Genomic DNA, 24,862 nt, shown 5'->3' with positions numbered 1-24,862 from the left:
TGGATTCCAAAGAGAGTGCAGGAGCCAGGGAAAGAGTGGACGCTCCAGTTGGAGTGACATCAAGCGTGAGTGATGATCCTTCTCCCACCAGTGGAGATATACTACTGTGTAGCTCCATTTCAGGATCTGGGTGGGCACGAAGTGGGCAGCCGTGAAGCCAGTGGCCTACAGACCACAGGGTTTTCTGGGGACTAGTAGGACAACCCACCAGACATGGGCAGTTTCTTTAGTGCTCAAGAGAAAATCTTAAAAAGGGCTGTTTACTAGCAACCTGCTGGTTCACAAATGCTGTTTACTATTCAAAATGTAATGCTGATTAAAGCGGGGAATTAAAATCCAAATAAAAAGATAAATAGTTTATAATATGAGTTTCATATTTGTACATTCCTATAGTTGTAGCTTCTTAATAGCAATAAACACCAGATTTTAGTTTTCAACAGCATGTGGAAGTATTATTCTGGTACTCTCACTATTTTTTATAGCCTTTCATTTTTCTTTGATTATTTTATAAGTCAGTCATCATCTCTGAGTCCTTAATCTAGGCAAAGCACTATGCCAGCCCATGAGGGGACTATTCATATGTTAGTCGACAAGTGTTTGCTAAATGTCTAGTGTGCAGCCCAAACTAATAAGGAAACAGTTTCTTCCCTCAAAGAGTTGGTGGCTTGGTAGCAAAGTCAGGACGTAGTTACAGAGCAACAGGAGAACAAGATACGTAGAATGATTAACAACAATAATAAATACAAGTAATAATAGTAATAGATTTGCTCATTGCCTGAGGACTTTATCTTGTATTTGGAAAGACAGAGCATACAGACACTTAGGTAAAACATGTGGACAAAGTACAAAGTAATATAGTACAAACCAAGCCCGTGAGTGCTGTCAAGGGATCAGGCTGGGGAGTGGGGTGTCCTGACAATGGCAAAGGAGGCCCTTGCAGTGCCAGCCACAGTGGGGGCTTCTGATGCTTCTAGAGCACTGCATGCTTGGTGAGTTTTGGTGAATGTATCAAAGTGCCCAAGCAGAGAGGCCAGGGTATCACAGGAGTAGTTTAAACTGAAAGGGTCAGTGAATTGCGCCCATGGTTCTGGGGGATGTGTTTGCTCAGTTAGAAATCACAGGGCGCTAGATGGAGCTACATGCTGTAGAAGACCAAAGACGCGTGGCAAAGCATCAGGCTCTAGGCAGACCGGGGGGGGGGGGGGGGGGGGGTTCATGGCAGAGTCCTGGCACTGTGGGAACACCTGGAGGGTAAGGCCGGCAGGGGGACCAGGCTGTGGAAGAGGGATCTGGAAACCGAGGGCAGTGCATGAGTCATCCACAGGCATTCCAGTTGCATCTCTTCGGGGCGTCTTAGAAGCAATATCAGGGGGAGAGGATGAGTCTGAATAGACAGGTTTCCTCATAGCCTCTCCCCTGCTTCAGCCAGAGGAGCTCCAGTTTTTAATCTATTTAATATATGGGACTGTTGTCAGAATTTTTTCTTTAAAGGATTCACTGACTTAAAAAAAAAAAAAAAAGACAAGTCTGCAAGTGGAATGGGGAAAGAAAAGATTGAAAAATGAGACCTACAATACTTTTAGAAAAAGTATAAATTAAGTCTGAGGCAGATGGAGTAATCTTTTGCAGGAATTTTGAGGTGCAGAAAAGCAGAGTGGAAAATAGGCAGAGATATTTCTGGTGGAGGAGATAGTGTAGACAAAGGCCAGATAGGTTCTGTGTAGAAAATGAAAATGCATTTACTTTCCTAGGAAGCAGGAGTCCCGTGGCTGGGGCGGGTGGGCATGGAGAAGAGTTCCAGTGTCCTCTGACGGGCAATCCAGTTTCCCTCAGAAAATGAGGTGGGGTGGGGAGTGTGATGACTCCGTACACTTACATAACTCCATGCCAGTTACTCAAAGCATGAAAGGCTGAGATTAACATATGGAGCCATCACATTTTTCTTGGCCCCAGTCCCTACCCAGAAACCCAGGATAATGTCTCCAGTTTCCCTGCTTGCAAACATTCTGGCCACAGTGCATCAAAGAAAATAAAAGAAAACTTTCTTAGAAAAAATATCGATCAACATTATTATCTCTTGAGCAACAAGCAAATTATGATAATTGAATGCCCCATGGTATCTCATGAGTTTTTAGTACTTTTCAAAAACATTTGTAGCCCCTGGACAAGGAATCTTTTTAACTTGGACTAATCTGTGGGCTACTGCCCTTTCTTTGGACCAAGTTCTTGATGGCATAATCATTTAGTCACTCCCCCTGTGGCTGGCACAATGGTACTGCCCGTGTGGTCTACACACATTGTTGGTGCAGGTGTGTTATAGGATTGTTCCATTCATTGACAGTGGAGTGGCACAGCACTGAGAGAGGATGAATTAATATCAGTTTCCCAATAGGAGAAAAGATAATTAACAAATTAGGAGTCTATATTATGGTAAATACGATAATAGAGAATACACATGGAACATTATTATGTGAGTTTGAGAAGAGAAGTAGGTCAAAACTAGAATCTTTGTGCTAGTGAAGCACAGCTATTCTCAGCAACATGGAATAGTCTCCATTAGTCTGTTGTGGAACCTCTTTCTAATCTGATTACTGATTAACCTGAGAAATATTACCATGTTTCAGAATGTTAGAGCAAGCCAGTGAAGAATTATAACAAATATCACATATTTTAAAAATAAATTTGGAGCCATTACTGGCTATTTCATATATTTTTCTATTTTTCTTGTTCTAATCTAATCTCTTTTATACTCTATCATTTTTGAAAACTTATCAGTTCATACTTCCTAAGAGCAAAATCTCTATTTGTTAGTATTGTTTCAAAGAATATTGGATTGCCACAGTAAATTTATGTTTAAGGTTAGTATGAATCAAATCAGGTATATTGATGTAGGTTTATAAAACTTCTAGCAAACTGTGTGTGCTAAGCAGAATACTGTAAATTTATTTGAAATCAATCTTTAAAGTATTAAAAAATAATTTTTTGTATCACATGGGAAACTGAGAACCAAATCAAAGACTCAATACCCTTCACAATAGCAACAAAGAAAATAAAATACCTAGGACTATATTTAACTAAGGAGGTGAAAGACCTCTACAGGGAGAACTATGAAACACTGAGGAAGGAAATAGCAGAGGACATAAACAGGTGGAAAACCATACCATGCTCATGGGGCAGCAGAATCAACATTGTTAAAATGTCTGTGCTACCCAAAGTGATCTACAGATTCCATGCGGTCCCTATTAAAATACCAACATAATTTTTTTGCAGATCTAGAAAAAATTATTCTACACTTTGTGTGGAACCAGAGAAGACACCATATAGCAAAAGCAATCTTAATCAAAAAGAACACATTGGGAAGCATCAATTTAGCAGACTTCAAGCTATACTACAGGCTATAGTAACTAAAACAGCATGGTACTGGCACAAGAACAGAGACATAGACCAGCAGAACAGAACTTAGAACCCAGATATAACACCATCCTCATATGGTCATTTAATCTTTGACAAAGCAGACAAAAACATATACTGGGGAAAAGAATTCTTATTCAATAAATGGTGCTGGGAAAACTAGATAGCCACATGTAGAAGACTAAAACAGGATCTGTATCTTTCACTTCTCACAAAAATCAATTCACGGTGGATAATAGACTTAAACCTAAGGCATGAAACTGTAAGAATTCTAGAAGAAAATGTTGGAAAAACTCTTATAGACATTGGCATAGGGAAAGAATTTATGAAGACTCCAAAGGCAATCATAGCAACAACAAAAATAAATAAATGGGACCTGATCAAATTAAAAAGCTTTTGCATAGCCAAGGAAACTGTCACAAGAGCAAACAGACAACCTACAAAATGGGAGAAAATATTCACATGCTATACATCCGATAAAGGGCTGATAACTAGAATCAATACAGAACTCAGGAAAGTCAGCAAGAAAAAAAATCAACCCCATAAAAAAAGTGGGTAAAGGACATGAACAGAAACTTTTCAAAAGAAGACAGACTGATGGACAACAAATGTATGAAATAATGCTCAACATCTCTAATCATCAGGGAAATCCAAATCAAAACCACAGTGAGATATCACTTAACTGCAGTGAGAATGGCTTTTATCAAAAAGTCCCAAAACAACAAATGTTGGTATAGATGCGGAGAGATAGGAACACTCATACACTGCTGGTAGAACTGTGAACTAGTACAACCTCTGTGGAAAGTAATATGGAGATACTTTGAAGAACTAAAAGTAGAACTTACCATTTTATCCAGCAATCCCACTACTGGGCATCTACCCAAAGGAAAAAAAGACATTCTATAAAAAAGACAGCTGCAGTCAAATGTTTACAGCAGCACAATTCACAATTCACAATTGCAAAGATGTGGAAACAACCCAAGTGCCCATCAATACATGAATGGATTATTAACATGTGGTATATGTATACATGGAATTCTACTCAACCACAAAAAACAATGGTGATCTAGCACCTCTGGCATTATCCTGGGTAGAGCTGGAGCCCATTTTACTAAGTATCACAAGAATGGAAAAACAAACACCACATGCACTCACCATCAAATTGGTATTAACTGATCAACATGTGTATGCACATAAAGTAGTAACGTTCATCGGGTGTCAGGCAGATGAGAGAGGAGAGGAGAGCATGGGTATATTCACACCTAATAGGTGTGGTGTACACTGTCTGTGGAATGGACATGCTTGAAGCTCTTACTTGGGTGGGGCAAAGGTAATATGTGTAACCTAAACATTTGTACCCCATAATATTCTGAAATAAAAAAAATAAAAATTTAACATAATGGTATAGGTAGACCTATCATGTTAGGATTTATTTATTATGTATCACCAGTAGTCAAATGTATCGTTAAGCAACAGATCCATATACACCAGTGTAATAAGTGCTGTGTAAACACAAAAGAATTTTGACACAATCCTTGACCTCAAGGAGCTTCACTCTATACTTGAAGAAGTAAGCTAAACATAAATAAAAATTGGAATCCTAGATCCCTTTGACAAAAATTATGGAAAACTTAAAAGCTATAGAAGAAAGAGGTCTATGGCATGGTGTAATTAGCATGGTTTTCATGGAGGAGGTGGCACTTGACCTGAATTTCAAGTCCATAAGTATTTGTGTTTTTTCAGGGAAGAAGGCAAACAGAAGCAACACAAAGGCAGACATAGAAATAAACATGGCAATCAATCTAGACTTGTAATGATTTCGTAATCAAAAACAATGCCAATCAGATAAGCATCTTATATGGTTTATTTTCATAGAACTTTTATTTGATTCTCAAATATATGTGACTATCAAATATGTTGATCAGCATCTGGCTTTTCTTATCAGACATTCTCAAATCAATTCAACATTATTTATAATTGTGCTGTGTAAATTTTTAAAAAATTATGGGCACATAATAGTTGTATATATGCTTATAGGGTACATGTGATGTTTTGATACAGGCATCTACTGTAAAATAATCAAATCAAGGTAATTGTATCCATCATCTCAAGAATTTGTTATTTGTGTTAGGAACCTTTAAACTATATTCTTTTAGTTATTTTAAAGTATACCATAACTTATTGTTGACTATAGTCAATTTGTTGTGCTATCCAATATTGTTCATTCTAACTACTTAACTATATTTTTGTACCACTAACCATTCCCACTTTATTCCCTCCTTCCCACAACCCTTCCTAGCTTTTGGTAACCATCATTCTATCTATCTATCTCCATTAGATCAGTTGTTTTAATATTCAGCTCTGCCATATGAGTGAGAACTTATAAGATTTGTCTTTCTGTGGTTGACTTATTTCACTTATAATGTCCTCCAGTTCCATCCACGTTGTTGCAAATGGCAAGATTTAATTTTTTTATGACTATATAATATTTCATTGTGTGTATGTATGTCAATTTCTTTATCCATTCATCTGTTGATGGACACTTAGGTTGATTCCACATCTTGGCTATTGTGAATGGTGCTGCAGTAGACATGGGAGTGTAGATATCTTTTTGATATACTGGTTTCCTTTCTTTTGGGTGTATACCTAGCAATGGGATTACTGGGTAATATGATACTTCTATTTTTAGTTTTTTTGAGCAACCTCCATACTATTCTCCATAGTGGTTGCACTGATTTACATTTCAAACAACGGTGTACAAGGGATCCCCTTTCTTCACATCCTCACCAGCATTTGTTATTGACTGTCTTTTTGATAAAATCTGTTTTAATTAGGATTAAATGTTATTTAATTGTAGTTTTGATGTGCATTTCTCTGATGACTAATGACGTTGAGCATTTTATAATATACCTGTTGGCCATTTGTATGTCTTCTTTTAAGAAATGTCTGTTCAGATCTTTTGCACATTTTTAATCAGATTATTTGATTTTTTTCCTGTTGAGTTTTTTGAGCTCTTTATATATTCTGGTTATTAATCCCTTGTCAGATGGGCAGTTTGTAAATACTCTCTCCCATTCTGTGGGTTTTCTCTTCACTTTATTGACTATTTCCTTTGCCATGCAGAAGCTTTGTAGCTTAATGTGATCTCATTTGTCCAATTTTGCTTTGGTTGCCTGTGCTTTGATAGCATTACTCAAGAAATCATTGCCCATAGCAATGTCCTAGAGCATTTTCCTGATGTTTTCTTTTAGTAATTTCCTGGTTTGAAGTCTTATATTTAAGTCTTTAATCTATTTTTATTTAATTTTTATATATGAGGAGAGATAATAATTTAATTCTTCTGTAAATTTTCCCAGCACCATTTATTGAAAAGATTGTCCTTTGCCCTAACGTATGTTCTTGGGACCTTTGTAAAAAATAAGTTCACTATAGGTGTGTGGATTTATCTCTGGATTTTCTATTCTGTTCCATTGGTCTGTGTGTCTGTTTTTAGGCCTGTACCATGCTGTTTTGGTTGCTACACACTTCTGTAGTATAATTTGAAGTCAGATGATGTGATTGCTCCAGTTTTGTTCTTTTTGTTCAGGATGGCTTTGGCTATTCTGGGTCTTTTGAGGTTCCATATAAATTTTAGGATTATTTTTCCTATTTGTGTGAAGCATATCATTGGTATTTTGATGGGGATTGCATTGAATCTGTAGATTCCTTTGTGTAGCATAGACATTAGCATAACAATACTGATTATTCCAATCCATGAGCATGGAATATATTTTCATTTTTTTATGTCCTCTTCAATTTATTTATCAATGTTTTATACTTCTCATTGTAGAAATATTTCAGTTTCTTAGTTAAATTTATTCCTAGGTATTTTATTGCATTTGTAGCTATTGTAAATGAGATTACTTTCTTGGTTTATTTTTCAAATTGTTTACTGATGGCATATGGAAATGCCACCGATTTTTGTATTTTGGTTTTGTATCTTATAGCGTTCCTAAATTTATCAGTTCTAATCATTTTTTGTGGGGTCTTTAGATTTCTCTAGATATAAGATCATATCCACCACAAACAAGTATAACTTGAGCTCTTCCTTTCCAGTTTGGATTCCCTTTATTCCTTTGTCTTCTCTGATCATTCTAACTAGAACTTCTAGTACTATGTTGAATAAAAGTGAAAGTGGGCATCCTAGTCTGTTCTAGATTTTGGAGGAAAGGCGTTCAGTTTTTTCCCCATTCACTATGATGCTAGCTGTGGGTCTGTCATATATAGTTTTTATCATGTTGAGGTAAGTTCCTTCTATACCCAGTTTTTTGAGACTTTTCTTCATGAAGGAATGTAGAATTTTATCAAATGCTTTTTCAGTATCAATTGAAATGATCATACAGTTTTTGTCCTTTGTTCTGATAATATGATATATCACATTGATTGATTTGTAATTGTTGAACCATCCTTGCACCCCTGGGATGAATCTCATTTGATCATGATGAATAATCTTTTTAATGTGTTGTTGAATTCAGTTTGCTATTTTTTTTTTTTTTTGAGGATATTTACATCATGTTCATCAGAGATATTGGCCTATAGTTTTCTCTCTTTGATGTGTCTTTGTCTGGTTTGGGTATCAGGGTAATACAAGCCTTGTAGAATGAGTTTGGGAGTATCCCCTCCTCCTTAATTTTTTGGAATAGTTTAAGTAGGATTAGTATTAGTTCTTCTTTGAATCTTTTGTAGAATTCAGCAGTGAAGTCATTGGGTCCTCGAATTTTCTTTGATGGGAGACTTTTTATTACTGCTTCTATCTCCTTACTTGTTATTAGTTTATTCAGATTTTGGATTTCTTCCTGGTTCAGTCTTGATGGGTTGCATGTGTCTAGGGATTTATCCATTTTTTGTAGGTTTTTCAATTGATTGGCATATAGTTGCTCATAGTAGTCTCTCAGGATCCTTTGAATTTCTGCAATATCAGTTGTAATGTCTCCTTTTTCAACTCTGATTTTATTTATTTCAGTCTTCTCTTTTTTTCTTAGTCTGGCTAAAGATGTGTCAAATTTGTTTATCTTTTCAAAAACCCACTTTTCATTTCATTGATCTTTGTATTTTGTTTATTTCAATTTCATTTACTTCTGTCCTGATCTTTATTATTTCTTTTCTTTATTATTTCTTTTCTTCTACTAATTTCTTCTTTTTCTAGTGATTTAAGATACATTGTTAGGTTGCTTATTTGAAGGTTTTCTACTTTTTTGATGTAGGTACTTATTGCTATAAACTTTCCTCTTAGTACTGCTTTTACTGTATTTCATAGATTTTGGTATGTTGTGTTTTATTTTTATTTGTTTTAAGAATTTTAAAAATTTTCTTCTTTATCTCTTTGTTGATCCATTGGTCATTCTGGAGTACATGGTTTAATTTCCATGTGTTTGTATAATTTCCAGTATTCCTCCTGTTATTGATTTCTGGTTTTATTCTATTGTGATGAGAGAAAATACTTGATATGATTTTAATACTTGTGAATTTTGTGAGACTTGTTTTGTGCCCTAAAATATGGTCTATCCTTGAGAATGATCCATGAGCTGAGAAGAAGAACATATATTCTGCAGCTGTTAGATGAAATGTTCTGTAAATATCTATTAGGTCCATTTGGTCTATAGTGCAGATTAAGTCCAATGTTTCTTTGTTGATTCTCTCTCTGGATGATCTGTCCAATGCTGAAAGTGGGATATTAAGGTCTCTAATTATTATTGTATTGGGGTCTATCTCTCTCTTTAGTTCTGATAATACTTGCTTTATATATCTGAGTGCTCCAGTGTTGGGTGCACATATATTTAGTTGGGTCTTGTTTTTTTAATCCATTCGGCCACAGTGTGCCTTTTGATTGAAGAGTTTAGTTATTGATAGGTAAGAACTTACTACTAACATGATGTTTTTTGATTTCTGGTTATTTTGTGGTCCTTTCTTTCTTCCTTCCTTGCTTCCCATCTTTCTCTCTATATAAATAATTTTCTCTGTTGGTGTGTTTTAATTTCTTGCTTTTTTATTTTTTATGTATCTCTTGTAGGTTTTTTTAAACACAATATCTTTTTATTATTCATAATATTACAGGGGTACAAACATTTTGGTTACAAATTACTTTGGTACAGTTTGAGTTAAAGTTATAAGTGTGTCCATCACCCAGATAGTGCTCATTATACCCATTAGGTGTGAATTTACCCATTCCCTCCCCCCCACCTTCTTGAATTCCATTGAATTTTACTACTGTATGTACATGTGAATGTTGATCATTTAATTTCAATTTAATAGTGAGTACATGTGGTGTTTGTTTTTCCATTCTTGCCATAGTGCACTGAGGAGGATGGTCTCCAGTTACATCCAGGTTATTTCTTGTAGGTTTTTTGATTTGAGGTTATCATGAGGCTTGTAAAAACCATTTTCAACCAATTATGTTAAACAGAGGATAACGTAGCTCTGCCTACAAAAGACAAAGAGAAATCTAAAAGAAACTCTATACTTAAATTTTATCCTGTTCCCCAGTTCAGACTTTTTGTTGTTTCCATATATATCTTTTTATACTATCCTTTAAAATGTGGTTGTAGTTATTATTTTTGATAAGTTTATCTTTTAGTACTACTCAAGATATAAATGGTTTATACAGTGTAATTGCAGCAGTAGAGTATTCTGTATTTGTGTGCCTACTGTTACCAGTTTGTTTTATACCCTCAGATGATTTTTCTAATGGTTCATTAGTCATTTTCTTTCATATTAAAGAACTCCTTTTAGTGTTTCTTATAGGACAATTTTGGTGTTGATGAAATCCCTTAGCTTTTGTTTGTTTGGAAAAGTTTTTTCTCCTTCATATTTGAAAGATATTTTTGTAGGATATAATATTCTAGGGTTAAAGTTTATTTCCTTCAGCACTTTGAATATGTCATGCCACTTTCTCCTGACCTGTAAAGTTTCCACTGAGAATTCTGTTGCCAGCCATATTAGAGCTCCTTTATAGCTTGTCTTTATAGCTTGTTTTTTTTCTTTTTTTCTTTTTCACTTCCCTTATGACATTTTCTTTATCTGTGACCTTTGAAATCTTGATTATTAAATGCCTTGAGGTAGTGTTGTTTGAGTAAAACCTGTTTGCTGTTCTATGACCTTCTTATACCTGAATAGTGATGTCTTTCTCTAGGTTTGGAAAGTTCTCTGTTATTATTTTTTTGAATAAACTTTCTACCCAAATCTCCCTCTCCACCTCCTCCTTAAGGCCAATAACTCTTAGATTTGCTCTTTTGAGGCTGTTTTCTAGATCTTGTAGGCATGCTTCATTCTTTTTTATTTTTTCTCTTCCAGCTGTTTATTTTCAAATAGCCTGTCCTAAAGCTCACTAATTCTTTCTAATGCTTGATCAGTTCTGCTGTTGAGAGACTCTGATGCATTTTTCAGTTTGTCAATTGGAGTTTTCAGCTCTAGAATTTCTGCTTGATTTTTTTTTTTCTATTTCAATCTCTTTGTTAAATTTCTCAGATATGCTTCTGAACTCCTCCTTCATTGAGCTTCTTCAGAACAACTATTTTAAATTGTCTGGAAGTTCACATATCTACATCACTCTAGGATTGGTCACTGGTACCTTCCTTAGTTTGTCTGGTGAAGTCATGTTTTCCTGGATATTCTTCATGCTTGTGGATATTTGCTGAAGTCTGGCATTGAAGAGTTAGATATTTATTCCAATCTTCACAGTCTGGGCTTGTTTGAACCTGTCCTTCTTGAGAAGGCTTTACAGGTATTCAAAGGGAATTGAGAATTGTGATCTAAGTCTTTGATCACTGCATCTGTGTCAACACTGGGGGTGTCCCAAGCCCAGTAACTCTGTGACTCTTGCAGACTCCTGAGTAAAATACAGGAGAATTCCCTGGATTACCAGGCATAGTCTTTCACTCTTTCCCCAGAGAAAAGACTTTCTGTGCTGGGCTACTGAAGATGGGGAAGGAGTGATGTGGGCACTCTCCCATGCCCACCACAGATGGAACTGCACCAGGTCACACCTAAAGCCAGCCCAGTCTTGCCCAAAGCCCATGGCAACTGCCGCCTGGCTACTCTAATGTTTATTCAAAGCCTAAGGGCTCTTTAGTCAGCAGGTGGTGAATTATGCCAGGATTGGTTTCTTCCCTTTGGGGCAACAGGTTCCCTTCTGGCTCAGAGTGTGTCTAGAAATGCCATCTAGAATTGAGGCCTGGAATCAAGGCTTTAGGATTCTGCTTGGTACTTTATTTTACTGTGGCTGAGCTGGTACCCAAGTTGCAAGACAAAGTTCTTTATACTCTTTTCTTTCCTTTCCCCAAGTGGAAGAAGACTCTCCCTGAGCTACACTGCCTGGAGTTGGTGGCATAGGAACTCACTTGGCCACCAACACTGGCCTCTCACTGGGTCACATGTACCCCAAGTTCCACTGGCTCAGAGCCAGCACAGCTGCAGGACTTGTTGCAGGACTGCAAACTTTGTTGTCTGACTGCCTTTCAAATTTATTTTGGGCCCCAGGCCGCATTTGGCAGCCACTGGAGGGGCTAGCCAGAACTCAGGTTTCTACCTCTGGGGTAGAGTATTTCCTTCTGGCCAGGCTAATCTAAATGCTCCCTTCATGGGTGCTAGAAGAATTCTGTGCTGTCCTGTGTTCCCCTCTTACAGGGCAGCCTTAAGTTCCAATGCAAAGTCCCATAGTCAGTTCCCCAGGCCCACAGATCCTCTCTCTACCTGGTGCTGGTGCTGGTACAGTGCTGCTGAGGAGTGGCCTAGGAAATACAAGACTGTCTTTCCTGCCCTCTTCATTGGCAGGATTCCTTGATATAATGTTAAAACCAGAGACTCCAGAATTCAAGGCTGCAGTGAGCTATGTCATGCCACTGCACTTCAGTCTGGGATTAGAACGAGACCCTGTCTCTAAAGATAAAAAAATTAAAAATTAAAAAAAAAAAGAAAACCACTTCTTGTGGGGAGGTGGTCAAGATAGTGGACTAGAAGCAGCCTGTACTTGCACCTCTTAAGACAAGTATCAAAAGTTGCAGGTAGAGGTCCACCCATGGATGGACCATCTTGGAGACAGCATTGTGAATCATCAGAGAAGTGACTGGAGACATGTAAAACAGGTGATCAGGTGATCTACTTGGCAAGATCCAGAAGGTACCTGGAGGAAGCATTCACACATGAGGACGGTTTAGGGAAGAGATCCACACTCCCCAGCAAACACTGAAATATGAGCTGCAAGAGGGCTCCCCCATCACAGCAGGCCTTGGAACTGACCAGGGAGCTCCTTGGAGACCATACATCAGCATTGCACTAGATAGAGAGTGGGCACAGTGGGTCCCACTGATTTCTGGTCCCAGATTGCTGGAAGATACCAATCTGCATTCTCAGCCCTAAAGTGCCTGGTCTGCAAAGAGGTCAGCTCTACTGCAGCCACCACCTCCCATTACCCCTTCCAGGTCAGGGAGGGAGTGGAGAGGGCAAGTACTTTCACATGTACTATGATTGGGTGCCTTGCACTCCCCTGACTGCTCCCCCATCCACCCACTGGCTGCCTCTCAGGGCACCAAGCAGAGCAGGCATTCACTGGCCATCAGCATCTGCTACTGCCATCTTGCTGTCTCCATAGCACCACTGCTGACACCTGAGTAGTACTGCAACAGCTGCCACAGATAGACCTGGGCTGAGGGAGAGCTCTAGCCACTATGACTCCTTGGTGGGACGCCATGTATCTCCTCGGCCCCGCCAGCTGCAGGTGGCCCAGCCCCACAGCCCGAGGAGCCACTCTGCCACCAGCTGTGTTCCTGCAGTCTGCTCAGGCACTGACCAAGACCTCCAATCTGTCCAGGTGTCCACCAAGGTCCTGTGACTCATACAGGCACCTGCCAAGGTCCCACAACACATCCTGGTGCTGGCCAAGGTGTCATGATGTGCCCAGGAACCCACCAACGTCTCATGACCCTTCCCACTATGGGCTGGAGGTCTGTGACATGCCTAGGCATCTGCCAAGGTTATGCAACATGCCCACTGCCAACTGAAGTCCCATGATGCATCCAGGTGCCCAAGAAGATCCTGCAACCCACCCAGGCACTGGCCATGGTCATGCCACCCACCTCTATGCCACTTGCTCAGCCCCGGCCTAAGCTCCAGAATAGACCACAAAAGTACCTTTATTTCTTCTCCTTCTCACCAGGTAGGAGAGTTCCCAGCAAGTGAGAATAGGTGTCCCACAAAGCTATCAGCCCTGAGCTGAAAGAAGAGTTTTAAGATGAGAAGAAACCAGCAAAAGAGTTTTGGCAACATGAGAAAAGAAGCTAGTTTGACACCCCCAAAGAATCATAATAGATCCAGAGTAATGGACCCCAACCACAGGAAATTGTCAAAATGTCAGAAATGGAATTCAGAATATGGATGGTAAACAAGATGAATGGAATTGAAGAGAAAGTTAAAAACCAAACAAAGAAACCAAAAAAATATTTAAGGACATGAGTGGCAAATATACAAAACTCATTAAAGAGATAGACAACTTAAGAAAGGATATAACAGAATGTAAAGAAATGAAAGAGTCACTTAGGGAAATGCAAAATACAGCAGAAAGCTTTAATAGCCAACTAGACCAAGCAAAAAAAATGAATCTCAGAACTTGAAGACAGGCTTTTTTGAATTAACCTAGTCTGTTAAAGACACAGGAAAAAGAATAAAGAAGAATGAACGATCACTCAGAGAAATATGGGACTATGTGAAATGAGCCAATACACAATTTATAGATATTCCATAGGGAGAAGAAGAAAAACCAAAAAGCATGGAAAACCTATTCAAGGGAATTATTGAGGAGAACTTCCGTGGTATTACCAGAGATTCAGACACAGGATGGTCATTGAACTCCAGGAAGATTCTTAAGAAATAAGATAAATCCAAGACACATAATCATCAACCTGGCCCAAGTCAAAATGAAGGAGAGCATTGTACGAGCTGCAAAATGAAAGCCACAACTAACCTGCAAAGAAAAACCCATCAGGCTAACAAGCAGACCTCTCAGCAGAGACCTTATAAGCCAGAAGGGATTGGGGCCCCATTTCTAGTTTTCTTAAAGAGAAAAACTCCCAGCCAAGAATTTTGTATCCTGCAAAACGAAGTTTCATAAATGAAGAGGAAATAAAGACTTTTCCAGACAAACAAACACAGGGAATTTGTCACTACTAGACCCACCATACAGGAAATGCTCAAAAGTGCATTATACATGGAACAGCACCGTAGATACCAACAAGTGTAAAAACACCTCAAAGTTAAAGCTTACAGCTCTTGTAAAACAATTGTGAAAGAGGGAAAAGAAAAGCATAAGTTTTCACAAAACATGATGAACAGAACAGTATCCCACATATCAATACTAACACTCAACATGAATGGTCTGAATGCCACACTTAAAAGATATAGACTGACTGAATGGATTAAAAAACACAACCCAATATCCTCTGTGCCCAGGAAACACATCTCACCCACAAGGACTCACACAGACTCAAGGTGAAGGAATGGAAAAAAATATTCCACACAAATGACAACCAAAAGAGAGCAGGTGTAGCCATTTTCATATCAGATAAAATAGACTTTAGGTCACCAGTGGTATAAAAGGCAAAGATGGTCATTTTGTAATGGTGAAGGAAGCAATTCGACAAGACAACATAACAATCCCGAATATATATGCACCTATCATAGGAGCTCCCAGATTTGTAAAGCAAATCCTAAAATATTTAAGCAAATAAATAAAGAGCATCTTAATTGCCAAGAAATTCAACACCTCTTAGACAAAACTGGACAGATCATCAAAGCAGAAAATGAATAAAGAAACACTGGACTTTAGAACAAATGGACATAACAGACATTTACAGTGCATACTGAATATACATTCTTCTCATTAACACATGGGACATTTTCCAAGACTGGTCATATCTTAGGCCTCAACACAAGTCTTAGCAAATTTTAACAAATTGAAATAATACCATATATCTTCCCAGACCACAGTGAAATAAATCTAGAAACCAATTCCAAGAGAAACACTCAATTTTACACAAAGTCATGGAAATTAAGCTGCTGCTGAATGATCTCTGGATCAATGATGAATTTCAGATGGAAACCAAAAGATTTTCTGAACTGAATGACAAAGGGACACAAGCTTTCAAAGTCTATGAGATACGAAAAAGCATTCCTAAGGGGAAAATTGATAACTTTTAAATGCTTTCATCAAAAAGACAGATCACAAATTAACAACCTTATATGCCACATCTTAAGGAACTAGGAAAAGAAGAGCAAACCCAAAAACCCAGCAGAAGAAAAGAAATAACAAAGATAAGAGTAGAGCTAAATGAAATGGAATCCAGAGGGGAAAAAAATTACAAAGGATCAATGAAACAAAAAGTTGGTTCTTTTTGAAAAGATAAACAAAATTGATATACCACTAGCCAAATTAACCAGAAATAGAAGAGAAAGGACTCAAAGAAGCTCAATCAGAAATGAAAAAGGAGACCTTACAACTGATACCCCAGAAATACAAAATATCACCCGTGAATCCTAAAGATCCTCTAGGCAAACAAACTAGAAAACCTAGAGGAAGTGGATAAATTCCTGGAAACACACAGTCTCCCAAACTTGAATCAGGTAAAAACAGAAGTCCTGAACAGATCAATAATGAGCAGCGAGATTAAAGCAGTAATAAAAAAAAATCCCAACAACAAAACACCCCAGACTAGACAGATTCACAGCTGAATTCTACCAGACCTATAAAGAGGAGCTCATACTTATCCTACAGAAATTATTCCATAACACTGAGAAGGAGGGTATCCTTCCTAACTCATTCTAAATGATTGGTACACACAGGCACAAAGAGATATAAAGGACATTGGAAACCAAGATGGGGGAGAATGGGAGGAGGGGTGGTGTGGGATAAAAACTGACCTATGGGGTACAGTGAACACTATTCTTGTGATGGACACACCAAAAGCCCTGACTTAAGCATTATATTATATTATTATTATATCCATATAATAAAATCATTTGTACCCCCTTAATATTTTGAAATAAAACATATATAGGTACTATGATAGCTCGCTTTATTTCTGATTTTTCTGAAGGTGCTTTCTTATGCAGTAGTTGTGAAATTTGGTGTTCCTGCGGTGGGACAATCACTGGAGGGTTCTGTTTGGCTGTCTTTTTCTTCCTCCTGTCCCACCGTGTAAATTTTCATGCCCAACATCATGCTAGACATTGTAATACACAGAAATGAGTAAGGACTCGTGGTCTTATCCTTGAAGTAACAACCTTATCCTTTGTGCCTTATTAGTAAGAAGAGATAAGCACAAATAAAATGATTAAATGTGTCATCAAACTAAGGCCACACAACCCAAGTTTTGAATCTCCCTATACATAAATAACCAAGTATACAAAGGCTTCCCAGTCCTGTGCCTATGCAGGAGCTACTCCTCCACACACCAGATCCTCTGCTCATACCCACTGTAGCTTCTTCAAGCACTCAAATTATATTGACAGTGCTCTGCCATCTAGAGACCATCACCAGACACTTGCCAAGCCCACACCTATCACTGATTGTTATTTCAAGTTCAGTGAATATATACTGTGGCCACCCCATAATTCCTACCTCCCTTTACCTTGATTCCTCTGTTTTTTACTACTCATCCGTCAGTTACTTCCACCGTGGACCACACTTTTTCAAGTGTAGATGCACCCTCTTTTGTCCTGTTCTGTTTCTCCTATTTCTTCTAACTCTTGCCAAGTTACTTCAGGGAAGGAACACTAGCACTCGCATGTTTCCTATCTCTTTAAACAAAAAATCTCTGTCATCCTGGAGTCCTCTCACACCAATATGGCTGGTGACCCTTGTGTATTGAGGAAAGGAAAGATACCTACATTTAGATGTGAAGAAAACAATGGTGTTGAATCAGTGATACCAGCCTCTGAAGCTTCCAAAGATACGCAGAAGTTCCTTTCTGAATCTTCATTAAAAAAAAAAAAATCTTTCTCTAGAATTTTCCAAACACTTCCTTCAAAATGTCTTTTCAAGATAAAGTGTTTAAAATATAAAATTTAGAGAAAAAATAAAATATCAAATTTTATATCTTGTTCATTGCAAAAACAATTCTCTACTTTTTTATTTTTCTTTGCAAATGTAACCAACTTAAGCAACAGCATTGACTGAACATTCTGAGTTCCAAATGAACAACTTTCACAGAAATTGTCAAATGTCATGCATAAACATAAATATTAAATGAGGATGTCTCATATAAGATATAGTTAAAAATGAATAGAACAAAAACTACCTATTGTATTAATTGAAAGGAGAGAGATGAGGAGGTAACAGAGAGACAGACAGTTATAAGCTTGAAAAAAATGCACAGGATGTAGAACTTAAGTTGGAGTGTAAATAATAAACATTGTCATGGAAGAGGAGGGGTTGAAAGGGTATCTTAAATTGGGAAAAAGACTATTGGCAAAGGTCTATTTGGTTGAAACAGAGACTTCTTATTCAGGAAAAATCTACAAATAAGGATCGGGCTAATTTGTAGTCATAAAAATACCTACAAATGTCACATTAAAGAGTTCAGTGGATTTTTTTCCCATAAATAATGGAAAGCTATTGAAAATTTGGAAGGACTGTAATGAATCTGATAAAATAGTTTTTAAAAATTGCCCTTTCTGGTGATATTAGAGAAACTGGAAGCCAAAGATAATAGGACACTACTTACGACCACATGCTTGTGAGATTCCAGGGACCTGGAATCATGTGGTGGGAATGTCAGACAAGGGGAACTATGACAAATGCTTGAAACGCAGTGTGGCAAAGTCTTGATGTAATGAGGAGGGTGAAGAAAGACAATGAGTCAGAGATAGTGAGGTTTCAGACTGGTGCCTGGAGAATGAAGAAGAAATCTGGTAACAGAAACAGGGAAGTCAGAAGGGAAAATCATTTTGGTGGCTAGGGAGAAGGAAAGAGGTAAGTACATGAGGTTTGGTGCTGTCACTAGAAATTTAATGTGAGCCACATATGTAATTTTAAATTGTCCTGCAGCCACCTTCAAAACAGTAAAAATAAATAGGTGAAATTATGTTTAAAAATGCTTTATTTACCCCAGTAAATTAAAAATATTATTTCAACATATAATCAATAAAGTATTAAGACAGTTTACTTTCTTTTTTTCATACTCCTTGAAATCTAGTGTATATTTTACATTTATAGCACATTCCAATTTAACCAGCTACATTTCAAGTTCCCAGTAGCAGCCTGTGGCTGGTGGCTACCATATTGAACAGCACATTGTACATAGTTTAATAGAAATTGACAATTATTTAACAAACTTCTTAATTCAGCTGGTGCTAAGAGTCACTGTATTTGAGAAATTATAATTCTGTATATCCTTTCTCCTTCTCTATTCCTTTTGTTTATTTTAGCTATTTCAGATTCAAGATGTTCTTTTAGTAGAACGTCATTCTTTCCTAAAAGCACCAAGAATTTTAGAAATATTCATGATATACTGTTTCGTTGCTTGGAGTTGCTGCTGTCTTATTTAATTCTCTGTTTTACTTACAGTTTTAATTAAACCAATCAGTCTGAATATTTTTTCCTCTTCCTTTGTCAGTCTTAAAAATTTTGATTATGAAATAATTTAGCAATGTGTCCTCAGAAACCTGGGATAAATGACATTTAGTACTCTGAAAATTAAGACTGCATTATTTATGTTCCCTAGTCTGTTTATATGTGTATTTCTCCAGTGTTTAGTGTCTGACGTAAACTTGCTGGATTTCTGGTCTTCACTATATGCTGCTAAAGAATGCAGTACAAAGGGAGCCTACTTCTATAGAAAACAAGCCAAGGACATTGTGTTCCATCTTTACAATGAAATGCAGATTTCCCATTAAAAGGCCAATCCATCATTTCAAAAGATTTCTGAATAGGATGGTGCATTAAAAAAATCCAGCTGCTTAAATTTAGGGCATTGAAAAACGTCCAATAAAAAAATGTTCCCTGGGTCGCAAGCATTTTCATTTGATCATGTATTGGATAGATTTTCATTCAATCTAGAATTTTGCCTCTTAGAATTCTTTCCTAAAATAGTTTGACAAGTGTTTTGAGCAAGTTGTTCTCAACTATAAACTCCATTTACTTAAATTATGTGTTTGCTATTTAGAATATCCTTGTGTTTGCTAATGCATTATTAACTTTTTATAAGAAATACTGGAATATTCTTGGAGTGCTTTGCTTTTCATGTTCATTCTTAGGTCTCTGCCTCTTCCATTTAATTTCTTTTGTGTTTCTTCATTTCTTTGAAGACATTGTCTACCAGGACAGCCATTTTGTTCTCTAACCAGCTTCTTTCAATATTTTCAGTCATCTCTTTCATGTTGCCTTATTTTTCTGGCCAGAATGCCACCTTTTTGCTATTCTAATGTGCTCTGCCCAACTTTTTTCCAACTAATTTAGGAGTAAGAAGTGGCAAAGCCAGTGATATTCCCTGCAACACAACATGATACCCACAAACCAGCTAGGGAGAGCACAGAAGAGTTCTGATGCATGCTACTGAGCCTAGCCACAAATTCTCAAAGAAGTGGTCTATGTGCTGTAGGAACAAAAAGGTTTATGTCAACACATTCGTATGGTGCATGTATTTCCCATAGGCATTAATAGTCATTTATTAAAAGTTACAGCTGTCTCCATGTCTCCCCCTCTGGGGTCTAGTCCAGCTCTTTCTCAGGAGTAGCACCAGAGATGTAGCCTAGGACCATACAGAGGACTGCTGTCAACACAGGCTATGCTAACCTGCCCCTGGTAATAGGTATTTACTAGATTTCCTAAGCTTGAGTATTTGGCTCCCTCCTCTTATAGTTGTTGTTAGGCATTTATACATAAAATAATATTCTGGTCCAGTCCCTAAAAGTAAGTGTTTCCAATAATTCTTTGGCATTCAATATGTTTTACTAACATGAAGTCAGTCCCATTTGCAGACCTCACCTCTCCAACATCCATATTCTTCCTAAAGAATTGTTAATTTTAAAAGAGAATTTGTTCTAGTTAATTTCAGTCCACTTCTAATGAGTTCTTCTTTTTTTTCCCAACGAGATCAACAATTTTATGGATTAATTCTTTTTCTGGATCTATATTTTATTCTAGACCCAAATGAGGGAAGTATTTTCTGTGCTTTATGTAGTTTATGGGGGGTATTTCATACTAGAGTCCTTGTGCTTCCACTCTCCTGCTAACACTGGCTATCAAAACTGCTTAGGCTGCAAATAAAACATGAAATGAAATCCATCTGGCATTTCTCATTGAATTAGGACCAGAACATTTTTGTTAAATATTAACAGATGGCTAAATTCTTAATATCAAACTAACATTTAAAAACATCTAAGGGGACCCACATGAGGGGGAAAGGGTAGAGGACCATGTGTTTTCTCCATCTTGGAGCCCTTCCTGTAAACTTCCCACACAATTTTTCTGACCTAAGTGTTGAGAATCACTGGAGTTTCCTATCTCAGATAACTTATTCCTTGGTAGCTGGTATCAAAATAGTGTTTGATGGTATCAGGATAATGTAATTAAGTGTTAGCTAACTCAGGTGATGTGTTGCTTTGGGAAGCTTCAAGATCTTTTATTAAAGTCAATTTTTTTTCTCTCCATTTCCTCCCCTCCCTCCCTCCCCCGTCCTCTCACACCCAATAGGAGAAAGAAAAGAAGTACATGCTTCCCTTGGACAACCTGAAAGTTCGAGATGTGGAAAAGAGCTTTATGTCTAGCAAGCACATTTTTGCACTCTTTAATACAGAGCAAAGGTAAGAAAATGAAGCAGTTTCTCTCTTCAGATTTTTTCCCTTGAAGTTCTACATGATCCAGAGATCATATTTGCAAATAGTTCCTTTGGTTACACCTTGAAATTTGTCAGCTCTTAGTTTTTCTTTCATTTATTCTGTATTTTGAATTTCCACATGGGTTATGGCTTTAAAAAATTAAAACTTAGAATAAAAAAGATCTTCTAGTATTAATTAGTTTATTTCTTGCTTTCCCAGCAGGGACCAAAATCATTCTTCATCTATCCTTAAAGCTACATTACATAAGCCTTTATTATTCTCATATATTGTCTACATACTTACAACTTAGTTATAATTTTTAATAGTATCTGTCTAATATGGATGAATATCATTTAAGGTCTTCTTAAAACCAACATATTATATAATAACTAAATTCAGTGAATAAAATTATTCATTTAACATCTATAAAAATATAGAGTACTGTGCAGTTCTTCAAAGCACTGTCCACATTCATTGTCACTGGTTTTTGTAATACTTGCCCTTGAGGTTAAAAAGATAAAATTATAAATTAGAAAGTGTAGGCTCAGAGACATTAACTGACTTTCTTAAGATCACAAAACTAGTACATGGAGGAGCTGGAACTTGTATCAGGGCTTCGTCTAAGTACACTTTTCCTTCCACTCATATTTCTTCATGTGTGTTTTTTGTTTGTTTTTGGTGGGCTGGTAGGCTGATCATCATAGAGTGCCATGTTTGTTCATTGAAACTAAGCAGTGAAGTTAAAGAAGCCAGTGGAGAGGTAACAGAAAATGACTGGAGAGCTGTAAAAGGGCTACAACTAGGCAAGCATAACAAAGAAGATTTTTTTTTTTCCAAATGGAAATGTTATAGGAAAAAGCTAATTAATTTGTGTGAGTCAGTTATTAAGAGAGTGAGTCATTAGGTGGCAGGGTCTAATTTTAACCCATTTTTCCTGGCTGCCTTTTATCTTTATTTAGCAATGAATGAAGTTACTTGATTAGGTTCAGTGACTGGCCCAGGGTCAATCACACAGTAAATTAAAATAGCAAAAGAAGAAGACTTCTTCCTACATTCCCAGTCAGTTGCTCAGAGTGACTCATAATACAAAAATACTTAGAAAAACCACAAGAGCAAGCCATTTAAACAGTCAAGGGGAAAGAAAATTAAATACAACTTCCCTACCAAATACTAAAATGGGATTTTTTTTAAAAGGCTTAGTATTATTTGAGAGCAGCTTATGAAAACATCCTGAAAATGGTAAAGAATAAAAAGCTTTCCTAGAGAGAGCAGTAGTGAGTCTGCCACACTAGAGCCAAGCTCAGTACTAGTTTGCATGCCTTCATCAGAGCAGTGAGAACCAGGAGATCCTATAGCAATTGCCAGAGGTGTGCTCAGCCTTCTTGCCTGGAAGCAGAGTGGGACAGGTGACTGCCAAACAGGAAGTCAAACGAAATTGAATCCGCGGTCAACCTGGAAAGTTCAGGTTATAAAAGAGCTAGGTACAAATTAAAAATAAGACAACGGCAGAGGATCTTTTTAGATGAAATACAACTGATGAAATGTAACTTTGGATTTTAAAAAGAGCAAAAGTCACCAAAATAAGAAAACTCTGGACTTTAAAAAATCTAGATATTTTGGAATCCTGGAATTCTAAAAACGTATTGAACTCTTCCACCACTCCTCAGAGACCTCTGTGAGTACATGGATGTCCCCAAAGATACAATTGCCATTTCTTTTCCTTTGAAATCTTGATTCCTTTAAATTATGTTTGTGCTGGCTAGGACCTCTAGTACAGTGTTGACTACAAGCAGGCATCCTTGTCTTGTTTCTGATTTTTAAGGAGAATTATTTTCAAATTTTTTACAGTTAAGTACTTTTTGATAGATACGTGATATCAGGTGAAGAAGATGCCTTGTGTTCCTAGATATTAAAGTTTCTGTTTTCATTTTTAAATAATGGATGGGAGTTGAATTTTATGAACACCTCCACTGGGAAGATTATATGATTTTTCTTCTTTAATGTGGTGAAATATATTGATAGACCTTCTAATGTTAAACCATCCTTGATCTCTTGGGATTAAATCTAATTAGGTCATGATGTGCTATTATTTATTATGCATTCCTAGATAAAGTTTGCTAACATTGTAAAATGAGCACGATTGGCCCATAAATGTCCTTTTTTGTAATGTCTCTCCTGGTTTTAATATCAAGGTTCTGTTAGCTTCACAAACTGAGGTGGGAATAAGTTATTGTTCTTTGGAACACTTAAGGTAAGGATTAACTGTTAACTGACTATGAGAAGTCACCTATAAAATCAGCTGATAAATATACTTTTTGTAAATACACTTTTAAATAGTAATTTAATATATGTAATGATTATATATTTTAGGTTTCCTATTTTTCTCCTTGGATCAGTTTAGATAAATTATATATTTTTTCTAGACAATTGTCCATTCTGTTTGCTTTTAAATGTATTAGCATCAAATATTTCTTAATATTCAATGTTTTTAAATCTCTGCTATATCTAAAATTTGAATGTTTCTTATTTCTAACATTAAGGCTTATCTTTTTTTAATGATCGATCTTGCCAGAGTTCTGTCTATTTTCAGAGAACCAGCTTTGCAGCTTTTGGCTTTTTTTGATCCTCTATTGTGCACATTTTTTCTATTTCAATAACTTCTGTTCTCTTCTTTATTATTTCCTTCCTTGTATTTTCTTTGTTTTTATTTTTTGGTCTTTTTATTATAACTTCTTAGTTTATATGTGTAGCTCATCAATTTTTATCCTTTCTTTTCTTATATATGCATATGAATCTATAGATTTCCTTCTAGGTAGGCTTTAGCTGCTTACTACAAATTTTGAAATGTAGTATTTTTATTATCATTCAATTCTGTTTGCTATCCTTCATTATGGCTTTTTCTTTCAGTTATTTAGAGGTATGTTTCACATTTTATAGTACATGGAATTTTATTGTTTTGTCATTGTTAATTTCTAAATTCATTGTATTGTGGTCAGATAATATGGTGTAGTCCGTGGGCAATTTTCATAAATATTTCATGTATGTTTGAGAAGAATATACATTTACTGATTTGGGAGTGCAGGTTCCATGAAACTTGATTGAATTTGCTTATCAATTATATTTTCCAATCTCTATATTTACTATCTTTTTTTCATCTTGAGTAATTCAAACATTCAACAAGTATTTATTAAGGAGGTGTTATGTGCCAGGCACTGTTCTCTGCTTAAAATACATCTGTTAATAAAATAGACACAAAAGATTAAATATTTTAGATTACATTCTAGAAAGGGACATAGGCGGCAAGACAAATAAAAAGAATCCTACTTTATCAGAGAGCCATTAAAAATATCACTTTATGATTGTGAACTTAAATGTTCTATTAAGTCTGTCAATTTTTGTTTTATGTATTTTGAGGCCATTCTATGTTATAATAGATTCACACAAATTTAGAATTATATCTTCCTAGTGACTTTTTAAAAAATTAATTTTGGGACAATGTTCTTTATTCCTAATAATGCACTTTGCCTTAATATTTATTTTGTCTGATGTTCCTATAGCTACACTAAATTTTTTGGTTAATATTTTCTAAATTTTTTATTGATGCATA

General features: G+C 36.5%; 1 protein-coding gene across 7 annotated transcripts in view; it reads left to right on the top strand.

The window, feature by feature from the left end:
- Positions 1–24,862, top strand: part of DNM3 (dynamin 3) — a 534,534-nt gene that overhangs the window by 351,541 nt on the left and 158,131 nt on the right. For all 7 annotated transcript variants that reach the window (XM_045547356.1, XM_045547359.1, XM_045547363.1 and 4 more), the window contains one exon: positions 21,131–21,240. In XM_045547356.1, the coding sequence (XP_045403312.1) occupies positions 21,131–21,240 (110 nt within the window). The remainder of the gene's footprint in view (positions 1–21,130; positions 21,241–24,862) is intronic.

Source organism: Lemur catta, chromosome 3 (assembly GCF_020740605.2).
Source record: "Lemur catta isolate mLemCat1 chromosome 3, mLemCat1.pri, whole genome shotgun sequence".
Classification (NCBI taxonomy): Eukaryota; Metazoa; Chordata; class Mammalia; order Primates; family Lemuridae; genus Lemur; species Lemur catta.
This window is presented reverse-complemented; position numbering and strand designations above follow the sequence as displayed.